The sequence below is a fragment of the Schistocerca serialis genome, chromosome 11, assembly GCF_023864345.2.
Source record: "Schistocerca serialis cubense isolate TAMUIC-IGC-003099 chromosome 11, iqSchSeri2.2, whole genome shotgun sequence".
Lineage (NCBI taxonomy): Eukaryota > Metazoa > Arthropoda > Insecta > Orthoptera > Acrididae > Schistocerca > Schistocerca serialis.
The window spans coordinates 57,735,495-57,750,154 of NC_064648.1; the positions used below are offsets into that span (position 1 = coordinate 57,735,495).

The 14,660-nt window shown below is 45.3% G+C and overlaps 1 protein-coding gene across 1 annotated transcript in view; it reads right to left on the reverse strand.

Annotated features, from left to right (window-relative positions):
• The window catches only part of LOC126426850 (neprilysin-2-like), a 285,437-nt gene that overhangs the window by 72,830 nt on the left and 197,947 nt on the right, over nt 1-14,660 (reverse strand). Inside the window, exons 9-10 of the mRNA XM_050088871.1 lie at nt 4,516-4,674; nt 1,227-1,370 (exon numbers count right to left, since the gene is read on the reverse strand). Of these exons, the coding sequence (XP_049944828.1) occupies nt 1,227-1,370; nt 4,516-4,674 (303 nt within the window). The remainder of the gene's footprint in view (nt 1-1,226; nt 1,371-4,515; nt 4,675-14,660) is intronic.

Sequence of the window (14,660 nt, forward strand, 5' to 3'; positions counted from 1 at the left end):
ATAAGAACAACTGTATCACTGAACTGTTCACAGTAATGCACTCTCTGCCCTACCTTCATATTCATAACGTATCCTGCTCCCGTTATACCATTTTCTGCTGCTGTTCGTATTCACCTATACTCATCTGACCAGAAATCCTTGTCTTCTTTCCATTTAACTTCACTCATCTATTATAGACTGAGCCTTTGCATTTCACTTTTCAGATTTCCTTGTTTCTGTGCCACATTCAAGTTTCTGACATTCCATGCCCCGAGTCATAGAACGTTATTCTTTCGTTGATTATTCAATATTTTCCTCATGGTCACCTCCCCCTAGGCAGTTCCCTCCTGGAGATCCGAATGGGGGACTATTCCGGAATCTTTTACCAATGGAGAGATCATCATGACGCTTTTTCAATCACAGGCCACATGTCCTGTGGATACACGTTGTGTCTGCTTAATGCAGTGGTTTCTAATGCCTTCTACACCCTCATGCAGCTGATCATTGCTGATTCTTTCGCCTTTAGGGGCAGTTTCTCATCCCATTGGCAAGAGAATGCCCCGAACCTCTGCCCACTCCTCTGCACAGTGAACATGAACATGAACAGGAAAAACAAGCACACTACAAGCTTATGCTCCAACCTAATAAAAACTAGACTGATTTGGAAATAGCTAAAGGGAGGCTAAATATTCTACAATATGTAGCAAGAATGGTAAGTCCTATTATAATACCCTTAATGAGCAGGATTCAAAATTTCACACACCAGCAGGAAAATGCCACAATCCACTCAGCAAGTTACTTCACAGCTATCTTGAAGAATGTGTGGATCCTTCATCGACCTGTCTGGCCCCCTGACTAAGTCACCCATAAATCATAACTGGGATGTGATGGGAAGACGTACATCTTCACACCAGTCTCCAGTCAGCGACCTTCATGAACTGACAGAGCATATATTTTCAGCAGGGCATTAAATTCTTCTAGATAATATTGTGAGGCTGTTTCCTTCCATGCCAATGTGAACGAGAGAGAGTACTTATGATTTGGTGGTTACACATCATAGCAATACTGATGAGGGAATGGAATTAAAAGCTAAATCATTTAATACCTGTTATGTGATGAACATCTTCACAAAGGTTGATAAATATGAAAGTGATGTTTCATGGAGTAAGACTTTCAATTTTAATTTTCTTGTGGGATACTGCCGAAAATAGTTAGGGCTCTGTGCAGACACTAAGGGTGAGACATACTTGGTGCCCTCATCCATCCAGTCCACCTCTTGCAGCATGTGGAGGAACTCCTGGCGGATGTCGTCCACTATCTCGAGCGCCGCGTTCTTGGCCTCCTTGTCGAAGAACCTGCGCACATAGATGGAGCCCACAGCCAGCGGCATGCTGGAACATGAGATATGTCGCTCATATTAACCGCTCCACATGTCACACACAAACATAACCCGCGAAGAATTCAAGGAAACAACAGTGGAACATACACATAGGTGCGGATTTTAATACAAATGTATGCCCAGCATACAGCTGTATTAAAACTCCCAGAATTTTGTATAGGAATCAGATTTCTGTTCTAGGACTTGAAGGATGTGAAAAACAAGCAGTAATTAAGAATGGAGTGAGTCAGGGTTTTAGCCTCTCCATGATGTTATTCAGTCTGTACATTGACCAACTGATAGAGATAGCAAAGGAGAAACTTGGAAATTAAAGCTCAAGAAGAAACAAAAATTTCTTGGTTGAACACTGATGCAGTAAGTCTATGAGAGATGGAAAAATACTTACAAGACCATGTGAATGGAATGTATGGTGGTTATACACTGATCAGCCAGGACATTATGATGACCAGCCTACAATGGATATAAGCCTGTCCAGGCGACACCAGTGTCACCTGGGGAGGAATGGCTGCTAGTGAGACATACACACAACGCATGTACTATCAGTGAGCGTGTTGTCCATGTGTAGAATGCATGGGGAAAACATTCAATCTATCTGAATTTGACGAAGGGCAGATTTTAATGGCCCAGGGGCTCGGCACAAGCATTTTGGAATTTTCGCGCCTTGTCGGATCTTCACAGAGCACTGTGGTGAATACCTTCAATATATGGCGAAACCAAGGTGAAAGTACATGCAGACATCGTAGGGTTGTGCAGCCACCCTTCCCTATATAGATGTTGGACATCATAGGCTAAGTATACTAGCAAAACAAGACAGGTAGCGAACTGTGCCCCAACCAAGGTCAGACTTTAATGCTGGGCAGAGTATAACTGTGTCTGAACACAGAGTGCACCGAACACACGTAACAATGGGCCTCCACAGTCGACAACAAGTGCTTTGAGCAAATGCTAAGATCATGACACCAATAACTACGAATGAAATGGCTTATGACCGTTGACACTGGACGTTGGCGCAGTGTCAGAGCATTGTATGGACTGATGAATCTCGATACCTTCCTCATCAAGATGATTGAAGGGCGCGAATCTGTCGGCTCCCAGTGGACAGCTCCTTGACACTTGTACTAATGGGCGGAGACAAGTTAGTGGTAGCTCTATTATACTATGGGGAACATTCACGTGGGCATCCATGGGTCCAGTGGGGCTCGTTCAAGGCACTGTGACAACCAAAGGGCATCGTACACTGGCCAGACCACATGTAGCCCTTCGTCGCGATCATGGTTCCCAACGGCAGTGGCATTTTTCAACAAGATAAATCACCAGGTCACAAGGCAAGGACTGTGATAGAGTGGATCGAGGAAAACAGTAGCAATTCTCAGCTGATGTGCTGCTTCCCAACACACCAAATTTGAATCCGATCGAACACATCTGGGATGTCACTGAATTTGGCGTCAGAGGCCATCGTCCGCCTAACCAGCATTTACGGGAATTAGGTGACTTGTTGTGCAGATTTGGTGCTAACTTCCTTCAGCGACCTATCAAGACCTCATTGCTTCCATGCCATGATGCACTGCTGCTGTTACCCATGCCAAAGGTGGACATACCAGCTATTAAGTAGGTGGTCAAAATGTTCTGACTGATCAGTGTAAGATAAATATTAATAAAAGTAAAACAGGTTCATGGAGAGTAGTCAAACTATCAAATGCTCAGAGAATTATATAGAAAATGTGACAAAGCTGTAGACGAGTTTTGCCACTTAGGGAGGAAAGTAACTGATGATTGCTGTAGTAGAGAGAGTGTAAAGTGCAGACTGGCAATAGCATGAATAGCATTTTGGAAAACAGAAATATAAGTTCAAGAGGTAGAAAATCTTTTCTGAAGATTTCTGCCTAGAGTGTAGCCTTCTACATAAAGGAAACATGGATAATGTGCAATTGAGACTATAAGAAATTAGAACCTTTTGGAATGTGTTGCTACAGAAAAATGTTGAGGATCAGGGGATTCATCAAATAATTAATGAGGAAGTACTGTATAAAACTGAGGAAAAAAGGAAATTTTTGGCACAAACTGACTAAAGGTGGTGCACAGATGGGAGAATACTTCCAGATGCATCAAGGAATCATCAGTTTGGTAATGGAGGGAAATGTGAGGGAAAGTAAATATTGGAAAGGCAGACGAAGGCTCAGATAAAGTAAGCAGGCTCAGAAGGGGCTGAAAAAGTTTTGCATAGATGATCAGTATAGTATGGGTAGCACAGTGTGGAGCATCAAAGCTGTCTCTGAACTATAGACCACTATCACAACAATAACAAAAACCACAATAACAATAACATGTTATGTACTGAAGGTGGAGGAGTAGAAAGGAAAGGAAAGGAAAGGAAAGGAAAGGAGCTATTGATATCAGCCACGTAAGGACTTTATGCAGAATCAGCGGTAACGAGTGAAAATGTACGTCAGACCGAAACACAAGGCGCCACGCATTCATATATGATTGATTCGACTCGATGGGCAGTGAATCCACCACCTTCAGTGTGGATGCATAATTACATTCAGTCTCTGGCGGGAATCTCAAAGTAGCGAGCATGGAAGTTGTGGACAGGGACTGTGGACAAGTGGTGATGGCTGGGAATGTGAGTAGGCAAATTGGTGTTCCGAGACAGTCAACACAATTGTGATAGGCACAATGTCCATATGGCGCTGTGGTTAATGCAACTGCCACGGAAGCAGCAGATCCCGGGTTCCAATTCCGGTTGGTCGCACATTTTCTCTTGTCACCGCTGATTCCGCATAAAGTCTCGATGCAGCTGACATAAATAGTCCCTTCCCTTTGCTATCCTTTCTCCCCTCCCCCCCCCCCTTCATGATTCACCTTCAATTTACATAACATGTATCACATATGAGGATTCCACGTGGCGTCTGTACTTTTGGACATGTCTAAAAGGACGGATACCAAGTATTCATAAACATCAACAAAAACAAGAAATAAAACCATGGAGCTGCAACTCTGGTACGAAACAGTATCGACGAAGGTAAATAAAACCAATGTTGCTGCGAATTTGGTGATCTACCGACAGGGGTTTATCATGTGCCAGAAAATAAGCAAAGCTGTACTTGCGTGTGTTGATGCAGTTGTATCAAACTCACCCAGTAGCGACGATTTCGACGCACTCCCTCGAGCGGGGTTGCCGCTCTCTCTTGCCGGTCAGGGCGTAGTTGTAGTCGAGCTGGCGCTCGCGCATCTCCTTCGTCATGAACCTCACCCGGGCCTCAGCTGCCCGCCACATGACATAGTTGGCGATCACCCTGTGGGACAGAAACGTCTGTAGTGACGTGCATGCACTCCGTGCGGGCTGTTCTGATCAGCCTACAACCACAGCCCCACTTACACTGATGAGCCAAAACATCATGACCTCCTACTTAATAGCTTGTTTGTCCATCTTTGGAACGAAATACATCACCGATTCTGCTTTTAAGGGTCTGAAAGTTCGTTGGTAGGTTTCTGGAGGTATGTGACATTAGATCTCTGCGCTTAGATCATGTAATTCCAGGTGATGGCACCCGATAGTGAGTCGGACGGGTTCCATGGTATTTACATCAGGCGAATTTGGTCGCCGAGACATCAACGTGAGTTCACTGTAATGCCGATCAAACGACTGTAGCACGGTTCTGGCTCTGAGACATGGCTGGAAGATGAGATCGCCGCTGGGGAAGACATCGAGTATGAAGGGTGCAAGCGGTTCACAGTGTGTCTTCGATTACTACCGCAAGTCCCACGGAAGCATAATACTGCTCCCACCAGCCTGCATCGATATCATACTGCACGTTGCCAGCCACTGTTCACATCGAAAGTGAGGAGACGACCAGCGACCTAGTGTAGCAAAAATGTGTTTCACCCAAAGAGCCGACACGTTTCCACTGATCGACTGTCGAATCCTGGTAGTCCCATGCCCACTGCAATCGTAACTGACGATGTTGTCAGGTCAACATGTGAAAACATGTGGTTATCTGGTGTTGAGCTCCATGTTCAACAATGTACGATGAACAAGTGCTCCAAAACATTTACATGTGCACCAGCATTGTGCACTTTAGGCAGAGGTGCCGCAAACCCTACCTCCCCTCCCCCCCTCCCATTCTGTAAAAAGTCCTGGACGTCCAACCATTTACCGCCTAGTCGCAGTTTCATGGTCCATCTACCTTTTCCTGTAGATGCTCACGACAACAGCTTGTGAACATTCGGCGAGCTTCGCCGTTTTGAGATACTCGTTTACAGGGTGTGTGTAATAATAATCTGCTGTCTCAGTTGATTTCCGCATCTGCAACCCATACCTTCGCTAGGGTGATCCCCCATCAGTATCTCCTCTGCTCACACCTTTTTCTTGCCATGTCACGTGGCTGCAACAAGACCAGACGGTAGGTAGTGGTCATAATGTTTTGAGTGAGCAGTCTACACTATGTGATCAAAAGTATCCGGACATACGTTTTTCATATTACGTGCATCGTGCTGCCACCTACTGTCAGGTACTCCATATCAGCGACCTCATTAGTCATCAGACATCATGAGAGAGCAGATTAGGGCGCTCCGCAGAACTCACGGACTTCCAGCGTGGTCAGCTGATTGGTGTCACTTGTCTCGTACGTCTGTAGGCAAGATTTACACACTCCTAAGCGTCCCTAGGTCCACTGTCTCCGATGTGGAAACGTGAAGGGACAGGCACAGCACAAAAGCGTACAGGAGGACCTCGTCTGTTGACTGACAGAGACTACAGACACTTGAAGAGAGTCGTAATGTGTAATAGGCACACATCTATCCAGACAATCACACAGGAATTCCAAACTACATCAGGATCTACTGCAAGTACTATGAAAGTTAGACAGGAGGTGAGAAAGCTCCGATTTGGTGGTCGAGTGGCTGCTCATAAGCCACAAACTGTGCCGGTAAATACCAAACGGCGCCTCGTTTGGTGAAAGGAGCGTAAACTTTGACGATAAAACAATGGAAGAAAGTTGTGTGGAGTGACGAATAACGGTACGCAATGTGGCGATCCGATGGCAGGATGTGGGTCTGGCGAATGCCCAGTGCGTAGTGCCAGCGTGCGTAGTGGCAACAGTAAAATTCTCAGGCGGTGGTGTTATGGTGTGATCGTGTTTTTCATGGAGGGGACTTCCTTCTCCTCGTTGTTTTGCGTAGCACTATCACAGCACACGCCTACATTGATGTTTTAAGCTCCTTCTTGCTTCCCACTGTCGAGGAGCAGCTCGGGGATGGCGATTGCATCTTTCAACACGATCCAGCACCTATTCATAATGCACGGCCTGTGGCGGAGTGGTTACACGACAATAACATCCCTGTAACTGACTGGCCTGCACAGGGTTCTGACCTGAAGCCTATAAAACACCTGTGGGATGTTTTGGAACGCCGGCTTTGTGACAGGCCTCACCGACCGGCATCTATACTTCTCCTCAGTGCAGCATTCCGGGGAGAATGGGCTGCCATTCGCCAAGAAACGTACCAGCACCTGATTGAACGTTTGCCTGAGACAGTGGAAACTGCCATTAAGGCTAAGGGTAGGCCAACACCATATTCAATTCCAGCATTAGCGGTGGAGGGCGTCGCGAACATGTAAGTCATTTTCAGCTAGGTGTCCGGATAGTTTAGATCACATAATGTATGTTCTCATAGTTTTTCATGGTGACATAACTGAAAAAAAGTCTTCTCGATTTTCAAGCCGTGACAATCCAAATGCAACACTATAGCTTTCGGCAATTGGGTCAGCCGTCGTCATCAGGAGGGAAAAAAATCTTTTGCTTGTACGGAGATGGGAGCGTCTGTTACATTCCATGTGCCACCTGGCGTAACTTGGTTCGTCCTTGGGTCTGGATTTGCAACGAGTTTCCCAATTCCGTTCCACACAGGTACATCATGACGGCCCTCTCTCGAAGTTTCCAGAGGCTGCTACCGCGTCGAAACGAAACACTGTGCCAGCTCTGGCAGTCAGTGGCTTTATTTTTTATTACTGATAACGATTCCAGAGACAGGTGTCGATGCCCGAACATTTTATTTGCAGTGACATGACTTGAAAAACGCACTGCAACATCTACAGTCGTCGCACTGCTGTGAAACGTGTTATCACTTGACAATTTATATCGACATATTACGGATATACAAGAAATGTAATCACACTTGCGAATATGGACAACCATCAGCTGTTTAATGGACTGACGACAATGAAATGTTATGCCGCACCGGGACTTGATCCTGGATTTCCCGCCCATCGCGGGCGGTCGTCTTACCGGTTGGCCAATACAGTACGACTCACGGAGAGACGCAAACTTCCACGATACATCCGCTACGTATCTTCCCAGGCGGGGAAACCACTTTACTTGAAGGTCACTTGCCCGGTGTCTGTGCATAAATACGATGTTGCATTGCCTGTGTTGTTCCGATTTACGATACAATGTTCCTTCGGACATGCATACGCACTGCGCATCGTTTCTTCTTATAGAAATATGGAAACCATGAAGTCATCGTATTATGGTTACTTTCATGCAATTATGGCATTTGGAATTATATTTTGGGGAAATCAGCCACTGGCTGTGTGTACAAAAAAGAGCGATAAGGATCATGTGTGGAGTCCATCCTAGAGACACATGCAGGAATCTTTTTGAGTAGCTTGAAATACTTACATCCACTGCGCAATATATATTTTCTTTGATGTGCTTCATAAGGAAAGAAAATTCCATCTGTAAGCTGAATAGTGCATATCACAGTCACAATACTAGAAGGAAACATGATATCCACTACGAACAGCTAAATCTAAGTATGGTGCAGAAAGGAGTTCATTTCAGTGGCTGTAAGATTTTTAATGCCCTCCCTTCAAGAATGAAGTGTTTGGTAAATGATGATCTCTTGTTTAAGAAAACCTTAAGGCAGTTCCTATTGCAAGGATGATTTTATACAATAGAAGAGTTCCTGAACTACAGTGTTTAACATTTCTTGTATTGTAAATTACAAATGTATGCCCAAATTTCTATTTGTAATACCGAATATTTTTATTGTCAACATATATTTTACAATATTTATTTCTCTGTAACACTTATTATTTTGTAATCTTTATCTATCTCTAAAATGTATTTTTTTGTAGTGGGACCTAAGTTACTGTTTACTGTTTTTGTTTTGTAATCTCTATCTATCTCTAAAATGTATTTTTTGTAGTGGGACCTAAGTTACTGTGTACTGTTTTTGTTTTGTGCATTACCATAAATTCTGGCCAAAAGCTTGTAAAATTTACACGTTCCATATTCTGTGATAGTGTCACAACATGGATCACCGGAACAAGAGATAAATAAATAAATACATGCCGGGCAAGCAACTTTCAAGTACAGCGTCTGACCTGTACGGGAACATACGTGACGGATGTAGGAGTACGGGGTGCAGGCGCAGGGCTGACGACATGTGGAGGTTTGGGTCTGGCCAGGAGCCGTGCACGCATAGCGAGACTGTGAGGCGGCCGACGGCGATAAGCGGGAACTACGGGTTCGAGGCCCAGTCCGTCGATTATACAGCTGACGGTTGTCCAGATTCCCAACTGCGAATACATTTCTTGTATTTCATACCGGCTGTACTCGCGGCAGTGGTCGTGACCTCAGACACGCAAACACGTCCGAAGGAACCTTGCATCGTAATTAGGAATAACACACGCACTGCAGAATCGTGTTAGGGATTTCCTCTGTGTATCTTTGTTTCAATACAACTATCTATTTTAGAGCAAAAATAATAGTCTGACAATAAATATGTTACATGTGAGGAAGAAAATACACATGTACACAATGCATAAAATCTGGAGTAATCAGTTTAAAAAGTTATCGTTGTAAACAATATCTACTTTTGTCGGGCATGCTTCACTCGTCTCTTCGCGCTTCACCATTCACACTCCAAAGGGGTTGGGGTTTGGTTGTTTGGGGGAAGACACCTAACTGCGTGGTCATCGGTCTCATCGGATTAGGGAAGGACGGGGAGGGAAGTCGCGCGTGCCCTTTCAAAGGAACCATCCCGGCATTTGCCTGGAGCGATTTAGGGAAATCACGGGAAACCTAAACCAGGATGGCCGGACGCGGGGTTGAACCGTCCAGTGTGCTAAGCAATGCGCCACCTCGCTCAGTCACACTCCTAGTCGCGATCTGTTAAGGCGCGAGTCTTTCTCTAACTGAGAATAATCACTCAGCTTATTTCAAACCTTGTGTAACATTATTTTATTGTGTACCACTGATGCACCGTAGTATGTTATTGACAGGTTTGACAGTGAAAGTGAGCGTTGAGTATGAAGGCGAAAAACCAGCTCTCGCGATGTCTGTTTAGCCACCATTAAGACTGTCCCACTGCGATCGGTACGAACTGTAACAGTTACTCAGAACCTACAATTTACGAAGTTGTATTTGCTAGTAAGAACAATACTGGCACACTTGAGATACTCGAACCTGGCACAGATGCAAAAGTACAAAATCAAGCCAGTTACTCCCGAAACAAATAGCATTTCGTGCAGACTGAGTGTTCGTAGGACTAGCAAATAGTTAATTATTATACGGCGTGAGTAATATTATTTCAAACCATCGGTGTTGCATGATTGTCTGTTTCTTTTCTCATGTATGCCAATGACATGTATGCGCAATGTCAGACCGATCTGTGAGTTTTAAAAGGGTGAAAAACCCATTTTCAAAAGAGGTCGAAATTCATTAATTCCAATAAAATCAAGGAGAAATACACGAAAGAAAAAGAAATAATAACTGATAAGTTTTTGTGAAGATACCATTGTTCACGGCTACAATACGAGGTAAGGCAGTAAACAATGCTCATTGAGCTGTACTACCAGTCCCAGCTGTGATAGCAGTAACATCCATTTATTCGAAGCTTGTTGTTTGAAAATTTTAGTGGTTTTGCAAAATCTGAAATTATTATGTAACTGTTACACATACTGTAAAGAAGGCCGCAAGACTGCGTGTAATAATACTTAGGGGCGCCCAACTTACAGTGTAGATTAGCACTTGTTTTGCAAAGAAACGTATTTTAATGCTGAGAGGCGCTGAAATACCATCTGTAAACTGTTAGCTGCGTTACGATTATTAATAGATTCGCCAACAGTATTGTACGGTAATGCAATGATAACCCATCAACAATTTAGAATGATGGCTTCTTCACATACTGAAACTGAGTCTAATCAGATTAAGAAGACGAATTCGCCACGAAAATTTAGAAAACACGACGACTGAAATTATGTCACCAGCTACAGGAGAGAATACTGCTGAGTCTGTTAGTGTAGCAACAGATCCTATTATGCAACAACTCCTGGAGAAAAAAAATTAGAGAGATGCTGTGAATCAGAGACGGAAAAGTACGAAACAACAACGAGATGATTTGACTAGTCAGGTCACACAAATTAATGAACAGATAAAAAATCACGTGAGCAGTGTGTTGTGAGCTAGAAACCATAACAAGTGAGATTACAGGTTTGAAACACATCATTACAGGCATTTCTTAAACTGTAGAGAACTTGACTGAAAATCTTACTACTTTGCAAATAGAGCAAGAAACTTTTAAATCCACCATTCAACAGGTAGTAACCCGAGTAGATCTCTCCACTGGTCACGAAAAGAAATTACATGAATTTTTAAAGAAAAAGGACGAAAAAATTACAGAAGGGATTTGAATCGGAAGTACAGAAAGCCCTGCAGCGAACTATAACCGAAGTGTATTCCGAACAGAGCACTCCAGCACAAGCTGTTAGGAGGAATTAGGACACACACAGCAAGCCTTGAGACAAGGTTTGCCTGAATGACAAGATAAGGTACAAACACACCTTAATGTACAGATAGTTTATATAGAAAAAGAATTAAACAGGGTAAAGAAATAGGTTAGAAATGATCAGGTCAGGTAGCTGTGATTCATCAATGAAAAGGGTTGCTCGCAAAGTAATGCACTCTATTTTTTTTTCAACAACTCTTTGTTGATGGTGTTTTATCTACACACCCTACTTTTCCACGTAACCTCCATCCCGTTCTATGGCCTGCCTTCCAGAGCGAAAGAAGGGCGTGTATGCCCTGTCGGTACCCGTCCTTGTCCTGGTGGCGGAGCCAGTGCTTCACTGTGTGAATCACCTCCTCATCCTCGTCAAAATGCCTTCTAAGAATGGCATCCTTTAATGACACAAACGAGTGGAAGGCCGGGGGCGCTAGGTCAGGACTGTAGGGCGGATGGGGTGACACTGTCCAAGAATGTTCTGCAATGTGTTCGGCAGTCCTCCGACTTGTGTGGGGACGAGCGTCATCGTGTTGCAGCAAAACATCTCCTGGGTTGCTGTGGCGCCGAAGTCGGCGAAAGCGCGTCTTGAGTTTTGTTAATGTGTCGATACATGCTTCTGAATTAATGGTACCGCCTCTTGGCATCACATCAATGAGAATCACACCGTCAGAGTCCTAGAACACGGTGATCATGACCTTACTGGCGGAAGCAGTTCCTTTGGATTTTTTCTTCTGTGGGTAGTGGGAATGGCGCCATTCCATCGACTGTCGTTTTGTTTCGGGCTCAAAATGGTGCATCCAGCTTTCAAAACCTGTCACAATCCAGGTCAGGAAGGCTCCCCCTCAGCTGCAACAAATCGAGAGAAATGTTTTTTCTGTGCGATTTTTGATCCACCGTTAGACTCCGCGGGACCCATGTTGGACACACTTTTGAATATCCACGAGTGCGGATAATTGCATCCACACTTCCTTTGCTGATTGACAGATGCTGTGCCACCTCGTCGTGTCCTGGTATAGGTGGGAGAGGCAGAAAAGGGGTTGCTGGTCGGTCTGTGCTCCCGAGCAGTACAGAGCAGAAGGCAGAAGGACAACTCACAGTGAAGGCTTTTGATAGTTTTCTTCTATCTGAGCCAACACTGGTACAGGCATTTACTAGAAATGCAGGTGGTGAGACTTGGTAGGGAACTCTTGGACAAACAGGGTTTTGAAATAGTTGTTTATTCCAGACAGGACTAACTAATACACTGGAGGCCAGTTCTAGGGTTAGAAAAAGCGGGAATAACACTGTTACAGCACAAACCAGTGCAGGAGTCCTAGGAGTGGAGGTTAACCACAGTAACAAACAGTATCAGCACCTTAAGGCAACAACTTAGTTGCAAAACAAAACATACTGAATGTGACACTCTTCACCGAGCCACTCCAAGAGAGAGAGCAGACTTACGCGGAGCTGGACCGAGGCTGGAATTGACGGACGCGGATGCGGCGCCCAGATCGTCTGACTGAGAACACCGCCAAAATGCGGAATCTAGGGGTTTTAAAGAGTCGTGTGAGGGCACTTAAAGCCACCCAGCCAATCCCGCAGGTCTCTTGTAGGCGCCTGCCGATCATGGTTTAGTTAGGCGGGGATGTTAATGCAGCTGCGCTAGCTAAGTCTGTATTTGGTATCAACATTGTTCAGCTGAAAGCTAAACCTAACTGCTCTGCCAAGTAAGACTTGCAACATCATTATACGTCATTTAGCCCCGCGCCTCGGGCTCCCCGGAGTAGGGACTGCTAGGTCAGCAGTTTTGGGCGTTTTCGCTCTGTTTCTAACCCTTGTGAGCCTACTGACGTTGCTGTTCTCAGGGCTGGTATCAAGCTGGCTTCATACGCTACTACGTGCCTGTTGGTTACAAAGTTCTACGGTGGCAGCCAACCACAGCGTCTGGACGACATATGAAGTTACTTGTTAATTTCTTGAAGAGTAACTAGCGCCCTGGGACCGCGTCTGGAGGCGTCTGCATTTTCGCAAGGCTCTCCCCTTACGGTTTACTTCATGTAACAATATCTCTCCTAGTTTCGTCTGCCCTCTGCATCGTCTCTGCTTCCGCGCCTTGGAGCGCCTGTCCTCCTTTCTCACAGCGTCAAGATAACGCTATAGTAGCAAGGAATAATCAATATATAACGAACTGGCGAGTCGTAATGCGCCTGTCCTCGCAAATGACGACATCAGCTCGCTTCAACGTGTCAGGTGCGACAGCCGTCGGTAGTCTCCCCCGGCCGCTGCAAATCGTGGAGCTCCGCCGAACTGCCTTCTGATGACCTCACCCCCCGTGCCCAGCGGCTAGCTGTACTTCTGTGGACAGCAGATACTCCATAGACTTGACACAAGCGTTTGTGAATATTACCCACAGTGTCTTTCTCTGCGGTGACAAATTCAATGACGGCACGTCGCTTGTAACGTACATCACCTGCAGATCCCATTTTGAAACTGTTCTGCAACTACGCTAATACATACATCAATGGCCATTAAAATTGCTACACCACTAAGATGACGTGCTACAGACGCGAAATTTAACCGACAGGAAGAAGATGCTGTGATATGCAAATGATTAGCTTTTCAGAGCATTCACACACGGTTGGCGCCGGTGGCGACACCTACAACGTGCTGACATGAGGAAAGTTTCCAACCGATTTCTCATACACAAACAGCAGTTGACCGGCGTTGCCTGGTGAAACGTTGTTGTGATGCCTCGTGTAAGAAAGAAAAATGCGTTCCATCACGTTTCCGACTTTGATAAAGGTCGGATTGTAGCCTATCGCGACTGCGGTTTGTCGTATCGCGACATTGCTTCTCGCGTTGGTCGAGATCCAATGACTGTTAGCAGAATAAGGAATCGATGGGTTCAGGAGGGTAATACGGAACGCCGTGCTGGATCCCAACGGCCTCGTATCACTAGCAGTCGAGATGACAGGCATCTTATCCGCATGGCTGTAACGGATCGTGCAGCCACTTCTGGATCCCTGAGTCAACAGATGGGGACGTTTGCAAGTCAACAACCATCTGCACGAACAGTTCGACAACGTTTGCAGCAGCATGGACTATCAGCTCGGAGACCATGGCTGCGGATACCCTTGACGCTGCATCACAGACAGGAGCGCCTGCGATGGTGTACTCAGCGACTAACCTGGTTGCACGAATGGCAGAACGTCATTTTTTCGGATGAATCCAGGTTCTGTTTACAGCATCATGATGGTGTTTGGCGACATCGCGGTGAACGCACATTGGAAGCGTGTATTCGTCATCGCCATACTGGCGTATCACCTGCGATATGGTATGGGGTGCCATTGGTTACACGTCTCGGTCACCTCTTGTTCGCATTGACGGCACTTTGCACAGTGGACGTTACATATCACATGTGTTACGATCTGTGTCTCTACCCTTCATTCGATCCCTGCTAAACCCTACATTTCAGCAGGATAATGCACGACCGCATCTTGCAGGTTCTGTACGGGCC